Source organism: Theobroma cacao, chromosome 1, assembly GCF_000208745.1.
Source record: "Theobroma cacao cultivar B97-61/B2 chromosome 1, Criollo_cocoa_genome_V2, whole genome shotgun sequence".
In the NCBI taxonomy this organism is placed as follows: Eukaryota; Viridiplantae; Streptophyta; class Magnoliopsida; order Malvales; family Malvaceae; genus Theobroma; species Theobroma cacao.
The window spans coordinates 37292977-37318453 of record NC_030850.1 but is presented as its reverse complement, the minus strand read 5'-3'; the positions used below and the strand labels follow the sequence as shown (position 1 = coordinate 37318453).

Genomic DNA, 25477 nt, shown 5'->3' with positions numbered 1-25477 from the left:
GAGGCAATCAGGCTACGACAATCACCTAATGTCCTGTGTTCATTAATTTGGCACAAAAGCATCCCTTTATCTATTTCCTTCTTCTTGTGGAGAGTTTTTCATAATTGGATTCCAGTCGATATTCGCTTAAAGGAAAAAGGATTTCACCTGGCCTCTAAATGTCATTGCTGTAACTCTGAGGAGACTCTCATTCATGTTCTTTGGGATAACCCGGTTGCGAAACAGGTTTGGAACTTCTTTGCTAACTCCTTTCAAATCTATGTCTCGAATCCTCAAAATGTCTCTCAAATCTTGTGGACTTGGTATTTTTCGGGAGATTATGTAAGAAAGGGCCACATCCGTACTTTACTTCCATTATTCATATGTTGGTTCTTATTGCTGGAAAGAAACGACGCTAAACACAGGCATTTGGGAATGTACTCAGATAGAGTGGTATGGAAAATAATGAAACTCTTAAGGCAGCTGCAGGATGGCTATCTTTTGAAAAATTGGCAGTGGAAAGGCGATAAGGATATTGCCGCTATGTGGGGATTCACTTTTTCTCCTAAAACTCGAGCGGCTCCTCAAATCTTTCATTGGGTAAAACCAGTTTCCGGCGAACACAAACTGAATGTGGATGGCAGCTCTCGGCAGAACCAGACTGCAGCAATTGGGGGCGTTCTCCGTGATCATACAAGTACGCTTGTCTTTGGTTTCTCTGAGAATATTGGTCCTTCTAACTCCTTGCAGGCTGAATTACGTGCACTACTTCGGGGCTTACTTCTATGTAAAGAACGAAATATCGAAAAGTTGTGGATCGAAATGGATGCGCTTGTGGCAATTCAGATGATCCAGCAATCTCAGAAAGGGTCCCACGACATACGATATCTGTTGGCATCCATCCGAAAGTGCTTGAATTCTTTCTCCTTCAGAATCTCTCACATCTTTCGAGAAGGAAACCAAGCCGCAGATTTTCTGTCAAACAAAGGGCACACACATTAGAGTCTCCACGTCTTCTCCGAAGCACAAGGTGAGCTGTACGGTATGCTTAAATTAGATAGGTTAAATTTACCTTATGTTAGATATGGCTAATTGTAAAGGAGTAGTGCTCCTTTTTATTTTTCTTTGGAATTGTACTCCTTTAGCTCTTGTAATAGTGGGAGACCTCCACTCTATAGTAGCATCAATAGTTATGCACATAAAATAGAGTTTCCTACTTTTTAGTATTTTCTGAACCTTAACTTATGATCATGTAATTCTGGAGGTAAGGTATAGGTCCCCCTCCCTCTTGTTCTCTACTTTATTATTAATAAAATAATTACAGGGTAGCTGGGCCCTGCGAGAACTTCAAAAAAAAAAAAAACCCTAAACTAAACTAAACTAAACTAAACTAAACTAAACTAAACNAACCCTAAACCCTAAACCCTAAACCCTAAACCCTAAACCCTAAACCCTAAACCCTAAACCCTAAACCCTAAACCCTAAACCCTAAACCCTAAACCCTAAACCCTAAACCCTAAAACCCTAAAACCCTAAAACCCTAAACTAAACCTAAACTCTAAACCCTAAACCCTAAACCCTAAAACCCTAAACCCTAAACCTAAACTAAACATAAACTAAACCTAAACCTAAACTAAACTAAACTAAACTAAACCTAAACTAAACCTAAACCTAAACCTAAACTAAACTAAACTAAACCTAAACCTAAACTAAACTAAATTAAACTAAACTAAACTAAACTAAAACTAAACTAAACCTAAACCTAAACCTAAACCAAAAAACCAAACCAAAAAAAAAAAAAAGTGGAAAACGCTCTCTTTTCACGACTTTCCCCTCCTTCCCCAATCTCAAGGGATGGCGGCTGGTAGGCCGCCGGATCCTCCAAGCCTCCTACAGCCGGCTACCCTCTCCCTCCCAATGCCGGTGATTTCAAACCCAAACGATACAGTGGTGAAACTCTCCCAACCGCAAGCTGTTCATGCCTTCCAGCAAACCGCACCAACCAAGATCCAAGCACCGTCGTCTCCAAGAACTCTCCGAAAATCTTTCCTTTCTATAGTGACAGGCGAAAAAGCAACCCTGATCCCTTTTTCTCGAGAGCCAATAGTGTACAAGGATCGACCTGCAGCCGCTTTTTTTGATGATGAGATACAAACCCTAGCCAAGCCTTTTACGCTCTCACTCGTTGGTAAATTCAGCCGCATGCCAAAATTGGCCGACATCAAGTTGGCATTTAGAGGGATCGGACTGGCAGGGGCATACGAGATCCGATGGTTAGATTACAAACACATTCTCATTCATCTCTCCAATGAGCAAGATTTTAACCGGATCTGGACCAAACAATATTGGTTTATTGCAAACCAAAAGATGCGGGTCTTCAAATGGTCGCCTGACTTTGAAGCAGAGAAGGAGTCTCCCATAGTTCCCGTATGGATCTCGTTCCCTAACCTAAAGGCTCATTTTTTTGAAAAATCTGCACTGCTTTTAATTGCAAAGACAATCGGGAAACCACTTTTTGTTGATGAGGCAACTGCAAATGGATCGAGGCCGAGTGTGGCAAGAGTTTGTGTTGAATACGATTGTCGTCAACCTCCTGTGGATCAAGTTTGGATCGTGACTCAGAATCGGGAGACAGGCATTGTCACTAGTGGTTATTCACAGAGGGTGGAGTTCTCGGTGATGTCGTCTTACTGTTATCACTGCTGTCATGTCGGGCACACAGAAGTAGATTGCATAGTGTTGGGAAATAAACCCAAACAGTCGGGATCTGTAAAACCTTCTACCAAGGCGCCGCCAACCCGAGCCGATGACGGGAAGCAAGTTGTAGGAGATGAGGAAGGGTATGGACTCAATCTGGAAAAAAGAAAAGTTCTGGAAAATAAAAAAATTTGGCGCCTGGAGGAACCAACAAAACAAAATCAACGGTGGAAAGCTGTGAGTAAAGCAGGTACTAGCGGTGCAAAGGATTTGCAAGGAAGGGAGATTATTTTAGATACGGAAGCCAAAAATGCTAATGTGTTAGTTTCTAACCGTTTCCACATAATCTCGGAAGAAGAAAATGAAGAACAAATCGGGAATGAAAAATCGAGACAAAAGGACTATATGCATATGAAGTCGGAAGGGAAGCAGAATTTAATGGGTGCGTCGCTGAGCAAAGAAACACAGGGAATGGCTGAAATTGATAATAGCCTTATGTCGGAGGGTGACCGAAGGATGGAAGGCGAGTTTCTTAATGCTAGAGACAATCACCAAGCTACAGTCATGAAGTTAGCCCTACTCAACGTAACGAAAACTACTCAGGAGGAAGCTCCACCGGAGTTCCCTCACGTGCATGAAGAGAGGGGCAGGGATGGAAAGCCCTTAGTTGTATCGAACGAGATAGTGCCTGAGATTAGAGTTGGAAGGGTTTCGACGAAGCCAATTATCGAAGTGTCTGCCCAAGATTTTTACGCAAAAGACATTAGCAACCAGGTGTATGGGGTAGTAGAAAAAATAAATAACGGTGCAGTTAGCCAAAAAATAGAGGTATCTGCACTGCAAGAGGATGTTCAGCGACTGACTGATGGTGGTGGGCCAATAATAGAGCGAGATAAGATAGAAAATTACATAGCAGTGAGGGCTACAGAATTATTGCCAGCAGTAGGGGGTAGTACATCTGCAATAGGCATGTTAGTACATGAATCTGTGCAGGCAGGTGCTGTTGACCAAACTAAAGGCTTTTCTTTTGAGCCGTCTACTCAGGTTGCAGCTTTTCTGCATGGGGACAGCCACCAGGACTCAGATAGTGACCAGGGGGGTCAGAATAAGATGGTTGACATATTGAACGAAAGTACAAATCAGACGAGGCAGTTTATAAAGGACAAGGGTGAAGAAAGAGTTGATGAGGTTGAGACAGCCATACTTTCCGCTGCAGTTTCCTCTCGGTGTCCGGCAAATAGGAGGCTTGAAGACATTTCTGGAACTGAACACGTTTTAGAGGATATTATGCCTTTCACTGGGGATCATGAAAATATTCATAAGAGAATGGCAAATATTCAGCAAATCACGGTTAGGAAACACAAATTGAAAAAGAAAGCTAAACCAGTTTTAGCTAGTCTGGTCCCTATGATGGACGTGAATAATGATGAAGATCTTTTGGAAGAGTCTGAACCCACTGAAGTTCAGCAGAGAGTGGGACCGGAGCAATATGGGTCACCAGTTAAAGCAACAACACATGCTAAGGAAAACAGTGATGAACAGTTGAATACCCAACGGTCCGAACCAGGTAAGTGTTTATTTAATATGGAAACTGATTCAATTCCTTCAAATGCAACTTTCTGCAATCACCCAGAGCAGGAAAAGAGTTGGGCAGACCACGAGAACTTCCCCATGCAATCTCCTGCAAAACCCGAGAGCCTAAATATGGCTTTTCACCCTCACAGCTCGAGAAGAAGGAAGTCCGATAGCTCTTTTCACTCCCATGGTAATTGGAATTCTTTAAATGCTTCAGAGCCCGCGGAGGTAAAAGATGGTTCAGCTGAAACTGATTCCATTTCTATGAATTTTTCACGTCAAACATATCCATGATAAGTTGTTTAATCTGGAATGTGAGAGGTATAGCGGATGTTGTGATCCAACGACGCTTGAAAAAATTAAAAATCATGCATAACATAAAACTGATGGTAGTCCTAGAGCCCATGGTCAATGTTAACAAGGCAGAATATGTTAGACGGAGACTTGGATTTGAAACTGTCATTAGCAATATTTCGCAAAAAATATGGCTTTTTTGTTCTGAGGAAATTGGTTGTGAAGTCATTCTTGATCATATTCAATGTCTGCATGTGAAGTTAACGTTGCCTTGGCTGTCTCATCCCATTTTTTCTTCCTTTATTTATGCTAAGTGCACTCGGCAAGAAAGATTAGCTCTGTGGAATTGTTTGCGTTCTGTCTCATGGGATATGCAAGGTCCTTGGATGGTGGGTGGTGATTTTAACTCCATTATAAGTAGTGCAGAACGATTACATGGTTCACAGCCGCACAGTGGATCCATGGAGGATTTTGCCACAATGCTGCTTGACTGTGGGTTGCTTGATGCGGGCTATGACGGTAATAATTTTACATGGACTAATAATCATATGTTTCAACGTTTGGATAGGGTGGTTTACAATCTTGAATGGGCGAACTGCTTCAACCACACTCGGGTTCAACACTTGAATAGAGATGGGTCAGATCATTGCCCCCTTTTGATTTCATGCGAGAACAAAACTCATCGGGGCCCTTCAAATTTCCGTTTCCTTCATGCGTGGACCCATCATCATGATTTCATCCCTTTTGTAGAGCGAAGTTGGAAAGTGCCATTGCAAGCCACAGGGATGATAGCTTTCTGGCAAAAACTGAAACGTTTAAAACGAGACCTAAAATGGTGGAATAAGCAGATATTTGGTGATATATTCCAAAATCTCAAATTAGCCGAAGCAGAGGCAACAGACAGAGAACTACAATTCCAACAAGATCCTTCACTGCTCAACAAAAATCTAATGCATAAAGCTTATGCCAAGCTTAACCGTCAGTTGAGTATTGAAGAAAGCTTCTGGCAACAAAAATCAGGTGTTAAATGGTTGGTGGAAGGTGAACGCAACACTAAATTTTTCCACATGAGAATGCGAAAAAAGAGAGTGAGAGCACACATATTCCGAATTAAAGACCAGGAGGGAAATATAATTGAAGAACCCAGTCTGATTCAAAACTCTGCAGTTGAATTTTTCCAAAATCTGTTGAAGGCAGAAAATTATGATCTATCCAGGTTTGATTCGTCAATTATTCCTAGGATACTCTCTTCTACTGATAATGATTTTCTATGTGCAGCTCCATCGCTTTCGGAAATTAAGGAAGTAGTCTTCAATATCAATAAAGACAGTGTTGCTGGTTCAGATGGTTTTTCATCTCTTTTTTATCAGCATTGTTGGGATATAATCAAACAATACCTTCTAAAAGCCATGCTGGATTTTTTTAAAGGGTCTTCACTTCCACGTGGTGTTACTTCTACGACTTTAGTGCTGCTGCCTAAAATGCCTAATGCCTGCCAATGGAGTGATTTTCGTCCCATTAGTTTATGTACTGTCTTAAATAAGATAGTAACTAAACTCTTGGCGAATCGACTAGCCAAACTTCTTCCATCCATAATTTCAGAAAATCAGAGTGCTTTTGTAAATGATCGACTTATCAGTGACAATATCTTACTCGCCCAGGAACTCATCGGCAAAATCGATGGTAAGTCGAGGGGAGGTAATGTGGTCTTAAAACTGGATATGGCAAAAGCTTATGACCGTCTGCATTGGGATTTCCTTTACTTAATGTTGGAGCATTTTGGTTTTAATGCTCAATGGATTAATATGATCAAAGCATGCATTTCTAACTGTTGGTTCTCCTTGCTCATTAACGGCTCTTTGGTGGGATATTTTAAATCTGAGAGGGGGTTGCGACAGGGAGATTCAATTTCTCCTTTTTTATTTATTCTAGCTGCAGATTATTTATCCAGGGGGCTTAATCATCTTTTCAGGCGATATCATTCTTTGCAATACTTATCTGGTTGCCTGATGCCCATCAGTCATCTATCTTTTGCAGATGATATAGTTATTTTCACTAATGGTTGTCGCTCCTCCTTGCAGAAGATTTTAAATTTTTTACAGGAATATGAGCAGGTTTCTGGCCAGCAGGTTAATCATCAGAAAAGTTGCTTTATCACCGCCAATGGTTGTGCATTGTCAAGAAGGCAAATCATATCCCATACCACCGATTTCCATCACAAAACACTACCTGTCACCTATCTTGGAGCTCCTCTACACAAAGGCCCAAAAAAGGTATTCCTTTTTTATTCTTTAATTTCCAAGATTAGAGATCGTATTTCAGGGTGGGAGAATAAGATACTATCACCTGGAGGCCGAATCACTTTGCTACGAAGTGTTCTATCTTCTCAGCCAATGTACTTGCTACAAGTTCTCAAACCTCCAGTGACTGTGATTGAAAAGATAGAAAGGATCTTCAATTGTTTCCTGTGGGGCGACTCAAATGATGGTAAGAAACTGCATTGGACAGCTTGGTCAAAAATCACTTTTCCAGTTTCTGAAGGTGGTCTAGATATCCGGAATCTGAGAGATGTTTTCGAGGCATTTTCATTGAAATTATGGTGGAGATTCCAAACTTGTAATAGCCTATGGACGAAGTTTCTCAGAACTAAATACTGCCTTGGCCGAATTCCTCACTTTGTACAACCAAAGCTACATGACTCTCAAGTGTGGAAACGGATGATTGTTGGTCGTGATGTGGCCCTGCAGAACATTCGATGGAGGATCGGTAAAGGTGAGCTTTTTTTCTGGCATGATTGTTGGATGGGTGACCAGCCTCTGGCAACTTTGTGTCCATCATTTCACAATTATATGTCTCATGTTCATAAATTTTATAACGGCGATGTGTGGGATATTGAGAAACTGAGTTCCTGTTTGCCTACAAGTTTAGTTGATGAGATACTGCAGATACCTTTTGATAGATCACAGGAGGATGTTGCTTATTGGGCTTTAACTTCTAATGGTGATTTCTCATTATGGAGTGCTTGGGAGGCAATTAGGCAAAGGCAAACCCCAAATGCCTTGTTTTCCCTTATTTGGCACAGGAGTATTCCTTTATCTATCTCCTTTTTCTTATGGAGAGTGTTGAATAATTGGATTCCGGTTGAGCTTCGAATGAAGGACAAAGGCATACATCTGGCTTCTAAATGTGTGTGTTGCAGATCTGAGGAATCTTTAATTCATGTCCTATGGGAGAATCCGGTAGCGAAACAGGTTTGGTTTTTCTTTGCAAAAAGTTTTCAAATCTATGTTTCAAAACCTAATCATATTTCTCAAATCATATGGGCATGGTTTTTTTCTGGAGATTATACTAGAAATGGGCACATCCGCATTTTAATTCCACTTTTCATCTGCTGGTTTTTATGGCTTGAAAGGAATGATGCAAAACACAGACACATGGGAATGTATCCAAATAGAGTGATTTGGCGCATTATGAAACTGTTAAACCAGTTACATGCAGGTTCTCTATTAAAACAATGGCAGTGGAAGGGTGATACTGATATAGCAACTATGTGGGGTTTTAAATTTCCACCCAAATATTGTACATCTCCACAAATTATTTATTGGATTAAGCCCTTTATCGGTGAGTACAAGTTAAATGTAGATGGCAGTTCCAAGAGCAACCAAAACGCAGCAGGTGGTGGGGTCCTCCGCGATCATACAGGTAAACTTGCATTCGCTTTTTCCGAAAATCTTGGACCTCGTTCTTCTTTGCAGGCGGAACTTCATGCTTTACTTCGAGGATTACTTTTATGCAAAGAACGGAATATCACCAATCTGTGGATATAAATGGATGCACTGGTAGCGGTTCAGATGATTCAGCAATCTCAAAAAGGGTCCCACGACTTAAGGTATTTGCTGGAATCTATTAGAATGTGTTTGCGTAGCTTCTCTTACAGAATTTCCCACATCTATCGGGAAGGCAACCAAGCAGCGGATTTCCTATCAAACAAAGGACTAACACATCAGAGTCTTTGTGTTGCTTCTGAAGCTCAAGGTGATTTAATTGGAATCCTTAAATTAGATAGACTGAAAAAAAAAAAAAAAAAAAAAAAAAAATTTTACCTTATGTTCGATTTCGATAATTGCAAAGGAGTAGTACTTCTTATTTATATTTCTTGTTATTTTATTTCCTTATATCTTTGTAATAGTGGGAGATCTCTATTTTACTGTAGCATCACTAGTTATGCAAGTAAATTAGATTTTCCTACTTTTAGTGTTTTTTTATATTCTATCCTATTCACATGTCATTCTGGAGGTAAGGTTTCGGTCCCCCTCCTTTTTTGTACTTAATTTTGTTTATTAATAAAATATTTACAGGCTAGCTGGGCCCTACGAGAATTTCCAGTTAAAAAAAAAAAAAACCCAAAACCCAAAAAAAAAAAAAAAAAAAAAAAAAAAAAAAAAAAAAAAAAACCCCTAACCCCTAAACCCTAAACCCTGACCCCTGACCCCTGACCCCTGACCCCTGACCCTGAACCTTGAACCCTGAACCCTGACCCCTGACCCTTGACCCCTGACCCCTGACCCCTAACCCCTGAACCCTAACCCCAACCCCCTACACCCTATACCCTAGACCCAAACCCTAAATCTCAAACCCCAAACCCAAACCCTAAACCTCAAACCCCAAACCTCAAACCCAAAACACTAAACCCTAACCCCAAACCCTAACCCCAAATCCCAAACCCTAACCCCAAACCCGAAACCCTAAACCCTAAACCCCAAAACCCAAAACCCAAAACCCAAAACCCAAAACCCAAAACCCTAAACCCTAAACCCTAACCCCTAAACCCTGACCCCTATCCCCTAAACCCCAAACCCCACAACCCAAACCCCAACCCCTAACCCCAAACCCCTAACCCCTAAACCCTAACCCTTAACCCCTAACCCCTAAACCCTAAACCCTTAACCCTAAACCCTTAAACCCTAACCCCTAAACCCTAAAACCCTAATCCCCTAAACCCTACACCACCTAACCCTAAACTCCCTTACTCTTTCTTGGTTCTCAGTTGATTGGATTTTCGCTTGGCCCTGCACTCTGGTTTCGAGGGATATCTCGTTCGCGTCATTTCGTTTTGAATTTAGCTCTGTTGTAATTGTTGTAACCCGTTTTCCTCCCTTCTGTTTCTCCCTTTCATTCTGCTCAGCTGTATGTTTCTGCTGTCCCGTCACCGCTTGCCTCAAGGCTTTTGCTGCAGTCTCCTTTTCGATTTGTGTGGTCCCGTGCAGTGCAGGTATAGCTTGCTTTGGATGCTGCAAGCAATAATAATTAAAATTCTGCTCACATGTACTTACTTGCATAGTGTCATGAGTCAATATCCCATCACCAACAGTAGATTTGTTTGAATATTTTTCTTTGCAGGCTAGATTGGCTTTTGTTGGGTCCCGCTTGCTTTGCTGTGTGGCAGTCCTATTTTCTGCAAATGCCAAGGTTCCCTCCTTCCCCGCTTACGCGGTCACGTCAAAGGGCTCTCAGTCCGGAGCCTTGTCTGACCGCTGCATGTCCGCAGCTTGCAAACTGGGTCCTATCATTCGCGCAGTCGATTTCTACTGCCTTTCTTCCTTTTGAAATCTTACCGTAGTATGCTGCCCTTCCGACTCTTTTTGTTGACTCGTGATTATATTTTTATTATTTTGAATATTCATTGAGTTCTCGCTTTCCTTTTTTGCATGTCCCTCACGTTCTTCCACGTGATTTTGAAGCTGCCCATCACCCCATTGTCATGAAATGTTCCATGCGCACTATCTCCTAAAATCTGCGAATTTGCAGAAAGTACGTCTGCCATCTCAGCTTCTTCGGGGTTGCCGTTACCGATCTGGTCCTTCACGTCAATCCTCCGTTCCTCCGTCGTCTCACGATATAAACCCTCTATCTTTTCGGCTTCATCTTCTGCTTTCCAGCCCATAGTTGTTATTTTTTCATTGTTCTTCTCGTTTACTTCATTCCCATGCTTTGCAGTTCGAGTATACTCTTCTTCATTTTCTTCCGAGATGGTGTGAAAACGATTATAACTTAAAATGTTTTCGTCCTTCGAAGCTCTATCTAACCTCGCCTCCTTGCCCTGCCAACTCTTAACCCCACTTGTGCTGCCTTTGTTCACTGGTTGCCACCTTTGGTGATATTTTGGTGGTTCCTCCGGATACAATATTTTTCCATTCTCTGGATTTTTTCTTTTTTCAATATTTTTTCTTTTTTCCATTATCAAATCTCCATCCTCTTCGAACCCTACTCTTCTTCCCCCATCTTCTGGTTTAGAAAGAGGAGATTTAGTAGTCCCGGGTGGTTTAGTTTTATTGCCCAGAACTATACAATCGATTTCCTTGTGGCCAACGTGACAACAGTGGTCATAGTAAGCTGGCATTTGAGCAAACTCCACTCTTTAAGGATAACCGTTAATAACTGTACCCATTTCCTTGTTTTGAACCACTATCCAAACTTGGTCCACTGGTGATTTTTTGCAGTCGTACTCCATGTATACTCGAGCTACGCTTGGTCGGGACCCGTTGGCTGTTGCTTCATCAACATATAATGGTTGTCTTACCGTTTTTGCGATTAACAACAAAGTTGATTTCTCAAACAGATGGGCTTTCAGGTTGGGAAGGGAAATCCAAACTGGAACTACAGCTGACTCTTTCTCCGATTCAAACTCTGGAGTTCACTTGAACACCCTCATTTTTTGAGTTGCTATGAACCAATTCTGCTTGGTCTAAATGCGGTTGAAGTCTTGTTCATTAGACAATTGGATGAGAACGTGTTTGTAATCTAGCCATCTAACTTCATAAGCCCCCGCTAAACCTATCCCTTTGAACGCAGCTCTTACATCTTGCAACTTTGGCATCCTGGAGAACTTACCTACAAGGGACCTTTTGAATGGCTGTGCTAGTGTTTGTATCTCGTCCTCAAAAAAGGCAGCAGCAGGTCTGTCCTTGTACATAAATGGATCTCTGGTAAGTGGCACCACCGGAGGTTTTTCTCCTGAAACAATAAAAAGGAATGACTTTTTTTGGAACCGAGGGGAGGATGGTGGCTGAATCTGGGTTTCTATGACTTGCTGGTAGCCGTGGGACTGTGGTAGCTGTGAGTGTTTCGACCAGGTGGTGGTTGGGGTTGATGTTGACAGACCAAGGGGTGCTGTCGGTGGTTGTTGGTGAGCTGCCGGTGGTGGCAGGTGGGCTGTCGGTGGTGGCAGGTTGGTTGCCGATGACAGTCGGTGAAGGTCAGACAGCCGGCCAGAGGGCAAGCTGTGCATGGTGGGAAGGGTTGGGAACTCATGTTGGTTGAGAGCGTTTTGCATGATTTTTTTTTTTTGGGTTTAGGGTTTAGGGTTTAGGGGTTAGGGGTTAAGGGTTAGGGGTTAGGGGTTAGGGTTAGGTTTAGGGTTTAGGGGTTAGGGGTTAGGTGTTAGGGTTGTAGGGTTGGTAGGGTTTTGGGGTTTGGGGTTAAGGTTTAAGGGTTAGTGGTTAGGGTTAGGGGTTAGGGGTTAGGGGTTAGGGGTTAGTGTTTANAGGGGTTAGGGGTTAAGGGTTAGGGGTTAGGGGTTAGGGTTAGGTTTAGGGTTTAGGGGTTAGGGGTTAGGTGTTAGGGTTGAGGGTTGAGGGTTTGGGGTTTGGGGTTAAGGTTTAAGGGTTAGTGGTTAGGGTTAGGGGTTAGGGGTTAGGGGTTAGGGGTTAGTGTTTAGGGGTAAGGGGTGAGGGGTTTAGGGTTTAGGGTTTAGGGTTCGGGATTTAGGGTTTGAGGTTCGGGGTTTGGGGTTTGGGTTTCGGGCTTGGGGGTTGGGGTTTGGGGTTTAGGGCTTTGGGTTTTTTTTTTTTAAAACTGGAAATTCTCGTAAGGCCCAGCTACCCTGTATTTATTTTATTAATAATAGGAAAAATTAAGTACATAAGGGAGGGGGACATAAACCTAACCTCCAAAAATACATGCGAACGAGGAAAATTTTGAAAAGCACCTAGAATGGAAAGTTTCAATTTATGTGCATATTTGTGAGTGCAATCATAAAATCGGAACTCTGCCAAGTTACAAGACCCTAAATGGATAAAGAAATAAAAACATTTAAAATAAATTAGGAGTACTACTCCTTTACATTTATTGAAATCTAACATAAGGTAAATCTGTTTTGTCTAATCGCAAGATACCTCGGAGTTCATCTTGTGCTTCTGTGAAGACATGGAGATTCTGATGAGTGTGACCGCATTTCGATAAAAAATCAGTAGCTTGATTTCCTTCCTTGTGGATATGAGATATGCGAACAGAGATTACCTGCAAGCATTTTTTAATAGACTCTAACAAATATCGAATTTTGCAAAAGCCTTTATGATTATTCTGTATCATTTGTATAACTACCTGGGCATCCATCTCTATCCATACTCGTGACACATTATATTCCATACATAAGCAAAGTCCTCTGTGGAGAGCCAATAATTCTGCTTGCAATGAATTTTGATAACCAAAGTTTTCTGAGAACCCAAAAATAAGATTACCTGTATGGTCCCTCAATACACCTCCACCAACAGCATTTTGAAACTCGTCCTTAGAACTACCATCAACATTCAACTTAAGTTCACCTATCAATGGTTTAATCCAATGAATAATTTTTGGTCGAGCCTGTCTCTCCTGTGCAAAATTAAATCCCCAATGTATAGCAATGTCAAGATCCCCTTTCCACTGCCATTTACACGATAAACCACCTTGAAACAGCTGTCTCAACATTTTCATAATTCGCCAAATAATTCTATCAGGATACATGCCTAGGTCCTTGTGCTTTGCATCATTCCTTTCAACCCATAAGAACCAGAAAATAAACAAAGGTATTAATGTTCTAATATGTCCCGGTTTAGTAAAATCACCTGAGTAGTACCAAGAATTCAGGATTTGCAAAATATTTTGAGGATTGTGAACATAGATTTGAAAGAATTTGAGAAAAAATTCCAAACCTGTTGTGCAATCGAACTTTCCCATAAAACATGCAGCAATGATTCCTCTGATTTACAACAAAGACATTTTGATGCAAGCTGAATACCTTTGGTTTTCATTCGCACCTCCACTGGAATCCAGTTATTCAACGTGTGCCACAAAAAGAAAGAGACAGTGAGGGGAATAGACTTATGCCAAATCAGTTGACCCACTAGATTCTCCTGTTTTCGTTGTCTCAATAACTCCCAAGCACTTTTAGTGGAAAAATCTCCATTCGGTGTAAGGCCCAATATGCTATGTCCTCCTTTTCTCTGCTAATGGGAATCTTCAAGGGATTTTTAAGAAGTTTTCAAGGAATTTCTAGGAATTTTAAGGTTTTTTAAAACATTTTTTAAAGATTTTTGAAGTATTTTGAAGCATTTTTAAGGCTTTTTTCATAGATTTTTAAGCATTTTTTAGATTCTTTTAAACATATTTAAAGTCTTTTAGGGGTTGTTAAGTTTTTTTTCTCATGGATTTTTAAGCATTTTTGAGGTCTTTTTTGTTGGTCTCAAATAAATGTGCTAGAGGAAAGGGAATAGCATTTTTTTACTCTTACTAAAATTGGCTCCAAATTGGGAGCAAGTTGAAGATCAATTATGACTAATTCGATGGAGAATGAAGAAAAAATTTAAGAAAGAATGGAAATGAAGCATAAAACAATGCAGATAATATTCAACAATTTATAGTGGTTCGGTCAAAGACCTACATCCACTACCTTGATTGTTTAACTAAGGATTTTTCAAACAATATCACTAAAAACGGTGGAATTCCAAGCTTTCACTAAGCTTTTACAATGGTTTTTGTAGGCTCAGCAAAAACCTTTCACAATGGTTTTCACCAAGATCAACCAAAACTCAAAACTAACTTTTCCTAGGCTAAGTTAGAACCTATACACTTAAACAAACTAACCCAGGCTTGAATACACCTTTTAGAGTGACTCGTTCACTCTAAGTATTCAAAAAGAAAAGAAATAAGGATGTACCTATGATCACTAACCTGATCTGAATCGTACAAAGTGAAATGCTTATCACAATTACAAAGATTTGAGTGAAGTGCAAAGAGTATGCAAAGAATTTCTTGCTATTTTTAAGCTCTTTTTTTGTTTTTGGAAACCTTGGATCTCATTCTTAGTCATTGGGAAGGGTTTTTATACTTGAATAACCAACTCTGATGGATGTTTGACAGTGTCTGACCATTGGGAAACAGTTTGGAGACAATTCTAGCCGTTATTCTATCTTCTAACATTAAATTCAAATTTTCTGACAGAATGTTTTTAGTCAACTAAGTTGTCTTTGTCTCTAAACTCAGTTTCTGCTAGTTAGCTCTTAGTCGACTAACAATTATTCTTAATCGATTAAATCGTCTCTGTCTCTGAACCAGCCATCTCCATTCTTGAATTTTAGTTAACTAACTTCCTTCTTTATCCAACTAAGAGGCTTTTGTTTTTGTGGCTCAACTTTAACTTCTCATTCTTATAAGATTTGATATTTGCCTTTTAGTGATTAACTTAGTATTGGCATACAGTTTTCATCTTGCACACTCAAGTAGCATAGTTAGATATAAATGAGTGAGAATGTTTTATTATCATAAAAAACTAATGGAACCAACACTTCTAAGGATATTTAAGGTGTTTTAAAGATTTTTCAAGGATTTTGAAAGATTTTTTATATTTTTAGTGAATTTTTAATTTTCTTAATTATTTATTACGAATTTTAAGGATTTTCTAAGGCATTTTCAAGTATTTTTAGGTCCTGTTTAAGGATGTTTAAGGTCATTCTAATCATTTTTAAGTTTTTTTTCATGGATTTCAAAAGATTTTTAAGGTCTTTTCAAAGTATTTTACGGATTTTTAAGGTTTTGTAAGTTATGTTTAAAGGATTTTTAAAGTCTTTTGAAGTATTTTAAAGGTTTTTTGATGAATTTTTAAGTATTTTTAAGGTTCTTTTAGGGATATTTAAGAATTTTTAGAGATTTTTCAATAAATTTAAAGGATTTTTTATGTTTTTAAGGGATTTTTAATTTTCTCAGCTATTTATTACGAATTTTAAGGATTTTTTTAAGGCATTTTCAAGGATTTTATGCTCCTTTTAAAGATGTTTAAGGTCATTCTAAGCATTTTTAAGGTTTTTATCATAGGTTTCAAAGGATTTTTAAGTGATTTTGTAGATTTTTACGGTTTGTAAGTTATTTTTAAAAGATTTTTAAAGTCTTTTTAAGGGTTATTAAGTTTTTTTTTTTAGATTTTTAAGCATTTTTGAGGTCCTTCTAAAGATTTTTAAGGTTCTTTAGAGATTTTCCTCAGATTTTGAAGGATTTTTTATGTTTTGAAGGGATTTTTAATTTCTTTAATTATTTATTACGAATTTTAAGGATTTTTTAAGGCATTTCCAAGTATTTTTAGGACCTTTTTAAGGATGTTTAAGGTCATTCTAATCATTTTTAAGTTTTTTTTCATGGATTTCAAAAAAATTTTAAGGTATTTTCAAAGTATTTTACGGATTTTTAAGATTTTGTAAGTTATGTTTAAAGAGTTTTTAAAGTCTTTCGACGCATTTTTAAGTTTATTTTATGGATTTTTAAGCATTTTTAAGGTCCTTTTAGGGATATTTAAGATTTTTTTAGAGATTTTTCAATAAATTTAAAGGTTTTTTTATGTTTTTAAGGAATTTTTAATTTTCATAGTTATTTATTACGAATTTTAAAAAAATTTTAAGGCGTTTTTAAGGATTTTTAGGATCCTTTTAAAGATGTTTAAGGTCATTCTAAGCATTTTTTAAGTTTTTTATCATGCATTTCAAAAGATTTTTAAGGTGTTTTTAAAGTATTTTATGGATTTTTAAGCTTTTGTAAGTTATTTTTGAAAGATTTTTAAAGTCTTTTGAAGCATTTTTAAGGTTTTTTTTTTCAAAGATTTTTAAGCATTTTTAGGTCCTTTTAAGGATATTTAAGGTTTTTTAAGGATTTTTCAAGGAATTTGATGTATTTTTTATGTTTTTAAGGGATTTTTAATTTCTTAATTATTTATTACGAATTTTAAAAAATTTTTAAGTCATTTTCAAGGATTCTTAGGGTCTTTTTAAGGATGTTTAAGGTCATTTTAAGCATGTTTAAGGTTTTTCTCATAGATTTCAAAAGATTTTTTAGGTGTTTTCAAGGATTTTTAAGTGATTTCATGGATTTTGAAAGTTTTTTAAGTCATTCTTTTAACATTTTTAAAGTGTTTTTAAGGATTGTTAAGGTTTTTTTTTTATATAGATTTTTAAGCGTTTGTAAGGTCCTTCAAATGATATTTAAGGCTTTTTAGAGATTTTTCAAGGATTTTGAAGGATTTTTAGATGTTTTTAAGNCAATTTTAAGTACTTTTTAAGGCATTTTCAAGGAATTTTAGGATCTTTTTAAGTATGTTTAAGGTCATACTAAGCATCTTTAAGTTTTTTTTCATGGATTTCAAAAGATTTTTAAGGTGTTTTCAAAGTATTTTATAGACTTTTAAGGTTTTGTAAGTTATTTTTAAAACATTTTTAAAGTCTTTTGATGCATTTTTAAAGTTTTTTTCATGAATTTTAAAGCATTTTTAAGGTCCTTTTAAGGATATTTAAGATTTTTTAGGGATTTTTCAAAGAATTTGAAGTATTTTTTATGTTTTTAAGGGATTTTTAATTTTTTTAATCATTTATTACAAATTTTAGGGATTTTTAAAGGCATTTTCAACGATTTTTAAGGTCTTTTTTGAGGATGTTTAAGGTCATTATAAGTATTTTAAAGGTTTGTTTTATGGATTTGAAAGAATTTTTAAAGTATTTTCAAGGATTTCAAAGGATTTTTAAGGTGTTTTCAAGGATTCTCAAAGCATTTTATGGATTTTTAAGGTGCGTTAAGTAACTTTTAAAAGATTTTTAAAATCTTGTTAGCTATTTTTAGAATTTTTTCAAAGATTTTTAAGTACTTTTAAGATCCTTTTAAAAATATTTAGGTTTTCTAAAGATTTTTCAAGGACTTTGAAGGATTTTTAATGTTTTTAAGAGATTTTTAATTTTTTTTAATTTTAAGAATTTTTTAAGGCCTTTTCAAGGATTTTTAAGATCTTTTTAATGATGTGTAAGGTAATTCTAAGCATTTTTAAGCTTTTTTTCATAGATTTCAAAACATTTTTAAGGTGTTTTCAAAGTATTTTACGGATTTATATGCATTTTTAAGTTCTTTTCAAGGATATTTAAGGTTTTTTAGGGATATTTTAAGGAATTTGAAGTATTTTTTATGTTTTTAAGGGATTTTAAATTTTTTTAATTATTTATTATGAATTTTAAGGATTTTTTAAGGCATTTTCAAGAACTTTTAGGGTCTTTTTTAGGATGTTTATAGATTTCAAAAGATTTTTGAGGTCTTTTCAATTATTTTTAAGGGATTTTATGAATTTTTAAGGTTTTTTAAGTTATTTTTAAAAGATTTTTAAAGTTTTTTTTAAGGTTTTTTAGAGATTTTTAAAGGAATTTGAAGCATTTTTTACGTTTTTGATGGGTTTTTAACTTTCTTAATTATTTATTACGACTTTTAATTATTTTTTAAGTTATTTTCAAGCATTTCTAGAGTCTTGTTAAGAATGTTCAAGGTCATTCCAAGCATTTTTAAAGTTTTTTTCATGAATTTCAATGGATTTTTAAGGTGTTTTCAAAAATTTTCGAGGGATTTTATGGATTTTTAAAGTTTTTTAAGTCATTTTTAAAAGATTTTTCAAGTCTTTTTGAGGATTTTTAAGGATTTTTTTTATTTATGTTAAAGCTTTTTTAAGGTCCTTTTATGGATTTAAGGTTTTTTAGAGATTTTTTAATAAATTTGAAGGGTTTTTTATACTTTTAAGGGTTTTTTATTTTTTAATTATTTATTACAAATTTTAAAGATTTTTTAAGGCATTTTCAAAGATTTTTAGGGTCTTTTTAAGGATGTTTAAGATCATCCTAAGCACTTTTTAAGGTTTTTTTCATATATTTCAAAGGATTTTTAAGGTGTTTTCAAAGATTTTTAAGTGATTTTATGAATTTTTAAGGTTTTTTAAGCTTTTTTTAAAATACTTTTAAAGTCTTTTTAAGGATTGTTAACGGTTTTTTTTTCATAGATTTAAAAGCATTTTTAAAGTCCTTCTAAGTATATTTAAGGTTTTTTAGAGATTTTTCAAATAATTTTAAGGATTTTTGATGTTTTCAATAGAGTTTTAATTTTCTTAATTATTTATTACGAATTTAAGAATTTTTAAGGCATTTTCAAGGATTTTTATGATCTTTTCAAGGATGTTTAAGGTCATTCTAAGCATTTTTAAGGTTTTTTTCATGTATTTCAAAAGATTTTTATGGTATTTTCAAAGTATTTTATGGATTTTTAAGATTTTGTAAGTTATTTTTAAAAGATTTTTAAAGTCTTTTGAAGTATTTTTAAGGTTTCTTTCACAGATTTTTAAGCATTTTTAGGATCATTTTATAGATATTTAAGGTTTTTTAGAGATTTTTCAAGGAATTTGAAGGATTTTTTATGTTTTTAAGTGATTTTTAATTTTTTTACTTATTTATTACGAATTTTCAAAATTTTTTAAGACATTTTCAGGGATTTTTAGGGTCTTTTTAAATATTTTTAAGTCCATTGTAAGCTTTTTTAAGGTTTTTTTTGTAGATTTCAAAAGATTTTTAAGTGATTTTATAGATTTTTAAAGTTTTTTAAATCATTTTTAAAAGATATTTAAAGTTTTTTTAAGGGTTGTTAAGTTTTTTTTTCATAGATTTTTAAGCATTTTTGAGGTCTTTCTAAGAATATTTAAGGTTTTTTAAAAAGATTTTTCAAGGATTTTGAGGATTTTTTCTGTTTTTAAAGGATTTTTAATTTTTTTAATTATTTATTACGAATTTTAAGAATTTTTAAGGCATTTTCAAGAATTTTTAGGATCTTTTTAAAGATGTTGAAGGTCATTTTAAGCATTTTTAAGTTAGCTACAACCTTTAACAATAGTTTTTCCCGTGATGAATCAAAACTCAAAATTAACTTTTCTAAAACTTAATTAGAACCTACAACAACAACCAAACCAAACCAAGCTTTATTAATCCTCTTAAAGTGCCTCGCACACTGTAAGTAATTAAAGATTACAGATATGGTGAAGTACGTATAATCACTAACCTGATCTAAATGGTACAAGATGAAGTGTTAAACTTTATTACAAAGATTTGAGTGAAATGTAAGAAAGATTGAGAGAATTTTTGTTATTTTTAGCTTTTTTTTGTTCTTGAAGCATCTGATTGTCTTTTTAACCGTTTGAGATATCTTTTATACTTAAAAAATCAACTATGATGGATGTTGACAGCTTCAGACCATTGGAAACAGTTTAGAATCCTTTCTAGCCATTAGTTTGGTTTCAGACATTCAAATTCAAAATCTTAGACAGTGTGCTTTTAGTTGGCTAACCATACTTCTTAGTCAATTAAATTTTCTTTCTCTCGCAATCTGCTTTACTCTGTTAATCGATTAAGAGCTTACTGTCTTTAAACCAACCAATTTTACTTTTAGATTTTAGCTAACTAACTCCCTTGGTTGTCCGACTAAGAGACTTCTGTTTGTTGCTCATTTGCATTTTGATGAGTTTTGATGTTTGCTTTCTAGTAATAAATTTATTATTGACATACATTTTCATCCTATAAACTCTAGTAGTATAACTAAACATTAATGAGTGGGAATATTTTGCTATCATCAAAAACTTATAGAGCCAACACTTTAAACTCCTTAACTTTAAAAATTCTTTAAAAACCTTAAAAATCCCTAAAAACTCATGAAAAACCTTAAGTATCTAAAAAAATACTTAAAATGCTTTAAAAACTTTAGAAATCCTTAAAAATACTTAAAAATTCGTAAACTTTAAAAATCCATAAAATGACTTACAAAACCTTAAAAATCTTTAAAATTTTTTAAAATTCTTATAAATACTTAAAAATCCGTAACTTTAAAAATCTATAAAAATACATACAAAACCTTAAAAATCTTTAAAAATCTTAAAAATCTTTACAAATCTTATAAAATCCTTAAAAATCTTTAAAGAACTAACAAAATAAACCTTGAATTAACTTTAAAAAACTTTAAGAATGCTTACAAATACTTAAAAATGCTTTAAAAACTTTAAAAATCTATTAAAATCCTTAAAAATCCCATAAAAACCTTAAAAAATTATCACATTCCTTAAACATTTATAAAAAACCTTAAAAATCTATAAAAAAGACCTTAAAAACCTTTTAAAAACTTTAAAAAATCCTTTTAAAATCTTAAAAATCTTTAAAAGTCCACAAAAACCCTCAAAATTCCTTATAATATTATAAAAAACCTTAAAATTCTTAACCTAAAAAATCATTAAAATCTTTAAAGAACCTAAAAATCTTTAAAAAAAACCTTTTAAAAGCCTTACAAATTCTTAAAATCCTTTCAAATCTTTTAAAATCCTTTAAAATTCATTAAAATCCTAAAAAACATTAAAAATACTTAAAAGTCCCTAAAAATCCATAATCTTAAAAATCCTTACGAAACTTAAAAATTCTTAAAAATCATTAAAAATCTCTTAAAAACCTAAAAAAATTTTCAAATTTCTTAAAAATCTATAAAAACTATAAAAATATTTAAAAATACCTTAAAAATCCTAAAAAATCAATAAAAAAATCTTTAAATTGTTTAAAAAGACCCTAAAAAGCCTTTAAAATACCCTAAAAAGCCTTTAAAATATCTTTAAAAACCTTAAAAACCCATAAAAATTCTTAAATATCTTTAAAAATCCTTAAAAGTACTTGAAAATCCTTTAAAATCTATAAAAAAAAACCTTAAAATGCATAATTTTAAAAATTCTTTCAAAACTTTAAAAATTCTTAAAAATTTATCATAAAACCTTAAAAATTCTTAAAAAACTATAAAAAATTATAAAATCATTAACCTCAAAAATACTTAAAAATCATTTAAAATCCTTAAAAATTGTTGAAACTCCTTAAATATCCTTAAGTCTTCTTAAAAATCCTTCAAAATCTTTCAAAATTCTTTAAAATCTCTAACAATCCTCAAAAAATTTTAAAAAATCCCTGAAAAATTATAAAAAAACCTTAAACTTAAAAAACATATAAAATCCATTAAAAAGCATAAAAATTCATAAAAAATCCTTAAAAAGCCTAAAAAAACCTTTACAAATCTTTTAAAAAACATTAAGAATCCATTAAAATTCTTTAAAAAACCTTAAAATTTTTTGAAAATCCTTAAAAATCATTAAAATCCTCAACCTCAAAAATCCTTAAAAATCGTTAAAAATCTCTTAAAAACCTTAAAAATCCCAAAGAATCTTTTAAAAAATCCTTTAAATTCCATAAAAAACTATAAAAACCCTTAAAATCCTTAAACTTAATAATCCTTAAAAATCTTTTAAAAAACATAAAAACCTTTCAAAATCCTCCAAAAACTATAAAAAAAAAATTAAAATCCTTAAACATAAAAATCTTTTAAAATTCTTTAAAAACCAAAAAAATCCTTAAAAATGCGTAAAAATCTTTTAAAATTCTTTAAAAACCAAAAAAATCCTTAAAAATGCGTAAAAATCTTTAAAAATCCTTAAAAATTTTTAAAAACCTTAAAAATCTTTTTAAAAAACCATAAAAAGACTTTAAAAATATTTTTAAAATTCCTTGAATTTTTTAAAAATCCCTAAAAATCTATAAAAATCATTTAAAATCTACAAAAAGGTTAAAATCCTTAACCTTAAAAATACTTAAAAATCATTAAAAATCCCTTTAAAAATCCCCCAAAATCCTTAAAAACCTTTAAAATCTTTCAAATTTCATAAACAATTACAAAAAACCTTAAAATCCTCAAACTTAATAATCTTTAAAAAACCCTCTAAAAAAACATAAAAATTCTTAAAAATATATAAAAACCTTAAAAGTCTTTTAAAATCCTTAAAAATCTATTAAAAAATCTTTGAAAATCTTTTAAAAGTCCTTGAAAATCCTTTAAAAATCTTAAAAATTCATAAGAAAACTTTAAAAATCTTAAAAAACTATAAGAAAAACCATAAAATCCTTAATTTTAAAAATCCTTAAAAATACTTTAAAATCCTTAAATATCCTTAAGTCTCCTTAAAAATCTTAAAAATCATTGAAAATCATTTAAAATCCTTAAAAATCCCTAAGAATCCTTAAAAATCTTTAAAAATACTTGAAAAACTATAAAAAGCTTTAAAATCCTCAAACTTAAAAATCATTTGAAATTCTTTAAAAACCATTAAAATCCTTAACACCTGAGTATTTGATTTATTAGTTGGTGTATGATTCGAATCCATGTTCTTTCAATTAAAAAATCATAAAAATTCTTTAAAATGCATAAAAATTTTTAAAAACCCTTAAAAACCATAAAAATCTCTAAAAATCTTTTAAAAAAACTTTAAAAATTTTCAAAATTCATAAAAAAACTATAAAAATTCTCAAAATGCTTAAACTTAAAAATTCATTTTTAAACATTTATTTATTTGAATTTTGAAGAATTGATTTGATATGGGCAATTAAAAATTCTTTTGTATCCACACCCAATTCAAAGTGGTTGTAGCTTGTTAGTAGATCTAAGGCCGAACGTGATATCGGAAGCAAGCCATTTAAGATTTTAAAGTAATTATGCATTATCCTGTCCCTTTACAGCGGTCTCCTGACCCTCACCATTGTCTTTCTTATTTATTCTTTTTGTTTTTTTATTTTTTTTTTCTAGTCCGCCTTCTTCACTCCCCGCCTAGCTCATCAACAGATCTCTGAACCTCTTTTCTGTTCGTTGGATTGCAATGCCGCCGGCAGGAAACCCAGTTATTTCCTTTCCCCGTATTGCACCCATTTTATCAATCTAACGATTTTGTTTTTTCTTTGTTATAAATTAGCTTTGATTTTTTCAATTCCTTTATGTATTTGTGAGATCGATTCTTGAGTTCATTGCCCGATTTCAGCTATATTTAAAAGAGCTAAATGCCGTTGGTGGAGTAGGCGTTTGCAGATTTCTCCTCTATTCTCGACACAAAGATGCAGTTTTTAAGTTCTAACACAGCAGAGATATATCACCTGGACCTGGAATCCTGAATGATGGGCATTTTTGTAGGAATTTGCCCGGATTGGGGGCTAATGGCGCCAAGAAATGGGAGGGTGAGGGTGTGAGGAGACGGCTTGCAAGACAGAAATTTAAAGAAAAATAATGAAAGGTTAGGTCAGAGTTACTTTGCGTGGGTCAAGCCCAAGCCTCATATCCAATTGGAAAGGAAGTGTTTTTTGTTTGCTAATAGATTTCATTGGCCTCTTGAGTCTTTTTACTTGTTTTTTCCTTCGTGGCATAAGACCGTAGTGGCAATTCTTTTGTTTTGTTTGCTAGGAGACTAGATTTGCCTCTGATTCTATGTCTGTATTTTAGATTGCCACTGTGGGTAAGATTCATCTTGATTGATCCCCATTCACAATTGCTCTGCATTATATATGATGAATTTTTAAATTTTAGAGCGTAAATAAGCTTAATTCTTTTTTGGTTCTTCAAATTTTACTCTGATTTAGAAGTGTTAGGAAAGTTATGAAATCAATATTATATATATTGATATATATATATATATATATAATTTTTTTATTAAATTTTATAATTTTTATAATAATTTTAATAAATTTTTACGTCGAGTATTTGATTCATTAATTAATGTATGATCTTTTTATTTAAAAATAATAACAATAAAAAAAATTTTACAACAAATTCCAATCACTCAAAAGATAAATAATACTAGCAGCACATATAATTAATCAACTAGACAGCTCCTTGAGAGAACTGAACAATATTAATCTCGGTTTGGCGTGTGTCTTTATATGAACAAATAGGAACCCACGAAATTCCAAAGCAGTGTCCATCCGGTAATAGTCTCCAATCTTAACCATCTCTTTCCAGTACTGCAACACCCATCTCCCTTCTGTGGAATATTTGCTCCCTCGCTTTTAGAACTTATGGAATTTCCTTTTCGTTGACATAAACAACAAAATGCGTTATCCTAAATATGTGAAGTGAATAAAGGGCAACTTAAAAAACAAAAGTATGAAATTTTACCTGTGGGACTAGGAGCAGGGTTGTTGGCACCACCATTGGAACTCTTGGAAAGCTGATAGAAAACTTGAGCTTCTCGGGAATTGGGATCCATGTGTAAAAGCTCTGCATTAACATTGACCAAAATTTAATTCATCAATTAAGTAGAGTGATAATTATTTGAACTTTATTAATTTCGAACATTTTAAATGAACTTGAAATTTAAAAGATATAATAATTAATGCAGTAGAATAAAAAATGTATTAATTAAGAAATTAAAAACAAATAGCTAGCATCGGAACCATATAACCCTGAAACTGTACATACCAGGACACTTGGAAACATTAGCAGGTGCATTGCAAACAGAAGGCAAAGCCAAAGCAAGTGTAACATTGATATTCAGACCTAGGTCAGGGTCATTTCTATCTTTAATTATAACGCACAAACACTTCTTGTTGTTATTGAGAACTTGCTTAAGACCACTGCAGCAGTCTGGTGTTGGAGCTTTGGCATCTCCCCCGACATAAGGCAGACATGTGGCTAGTGCTACCAGTTGCTGTGTGCACTCCTCTTTGTCTTGATCAGAATCAGCCATGGCGGAGCTCACCATGATTGTCGCTAGCAGCAACCCAAATTTAAGTCCTAGTGCAGCGCTGCGTAACATGCTGCTAAACTAAAAGACACAAATCCAGACGCTTGAATCTCAAACAGGAAGGGTTAAACCTAGCTTATGCCTTGCTTGGCTATTTAAGTTTAGATGGATCATGGATTGAGGTGGTTGAGCGCGGATGGAAAGAAGATGGAATATATATATATATATATATATATATATATATATATATATATATAT

At 34.0% G+C, this 25477-nt stretch overlaps 1 protein-coding gene across 1 annotated transcript; it reads right to left on the bottom strand.

Annotated features, from left to right (window-relative positions):
* LOC18614687 (protein YLS3) lies at positions 24313-25420 on the bottom strand. Its single transcript, XM_007052561.2, has 3 exons — positions 24955-25420; positions 24652-24753; positions 24313-24561 (listed from the first exon to the last, which is right to left on the bottom strand). Exons 1-3 carry the CDS (start codon positions 25289-25291, stop codon positions 24413-24415), a joined length of 588 nt encoding a protein of 195 aa, XP_007052623.2. The 5' UTR covers positions 25292-25420; the 3' UTR covers positions 24313-24412.

Coding starts and splice junctions, on each gene's coding strand:
- LOC18614687 (XM_007052561.2), bottom strand. CDS start 25,291: ATGTTACGCAGCGCTGCACTAGGACTTAAATTTGGGTTGCTGCTAGCG. Junction 24,754..24,954: donor TAATGTTTCCAAGTGTCCTG/GTATGTACAGTT, acceptor ATGTTAATGCAG/AGCTTTTACACATGGATCCC. Junction 24,562..24,651: donor CCCTGCTCCTAGTCCCACAG/GTAAAATTTCAT, acceptor GTCAACGAAAAG/GAAATTCCATAAGTTCTAAA.